The sequence below is a fragment of the Sapajus apella genome, unplaced genomic scaffold (assembly GCF_009761245.1).
Source record: "Sapajus apella isolate SASKATOON/1434 unplaced genomic scaffold, GSC_monkey_1.0 scaffold4275, whole genome shotgun sequence".
In the NCBI taxonomy this organism is placed as follows: domain Eukaryota; kingdom Metazoa; phylum Chordata; class Mammalia; order Primates; family Cebidae; genus Sapajus; species Sapajus apella.
The window spans coordinates 5218-5870 of NW_022441201.1; the positions used below are offsets into that span (position 1 = coordinate 5218).

Sequence of the window (653 nt, forward strand, 5' to 3'; positions counted from 1 at the left end):
CAGCTGGGATCTCAGTGCTTCCTTTCCTGTCTTCCTCCAGGATGGGGTCAACCACTGTCCTCGCCCTCCTCCTGGCTGTTCTCCAAGGTAAGTCCTGCCCAGGGTTTGAGGTCACAGAGAAGAAGGGTTTGAGTGCACAGGGTGTCCCTGATTCAAATTTTGTGTCTCCCACACAGGTGTCTTTGCCGAGGTGCAGCTGGTGCAGTCTGGAGCAGAGGTGAAAAGGCCCGGGGAGTCTCTGAAGATCTCCTGTAAGGCTTCTGGATACAGCTTTAACAGCTACTGGATCAGCTGGGTGCGACAGATGCCCGGGAAAGGCCTGGAGTGGATGGGGATGATCTATCCTGGTGACTCTGATACAGAATACAGCCCATCCTTCCAAGGCCAAGTCACCATCTCAGCCGACAAGTCCACCAGCACCGCCTACCTGCAGTGGAGCAGCCTGAAGGCCTCGGACGCTGCCACGTATTACTGTGCGAGAGACACAGTGTGAGAAAACAGCACTGAGCCCATCTAAAACCCTCCACAGGGCAGGTGCAGAGTGAGCTGCTACAGACGCCTCCCCAGGGCCCCCCTCTCCATTCCCCCCGGGGAGGAATCACTGGCTGTTTGTGTCCTCAGGAGCGAGAACCAGAGAACAACATGGGAGGGTT

The 653-nt window shown here is 56.7% G+C and overlaps 1 gene segment (V, D, J or C); it reads left to right on the plus strand.

Annotated features, from left to right (window-relative positions):
• The first annotated feature begins 6 nt into the window (after positions 1 to 6).
• On the plus strand, positions 7 to 653 carry LOC116547715. The segment is given in 2 exon segments: positions 7 to 87; positions 177 to 653. Coding segments are annotated over 2 exon segments (363 nt in total).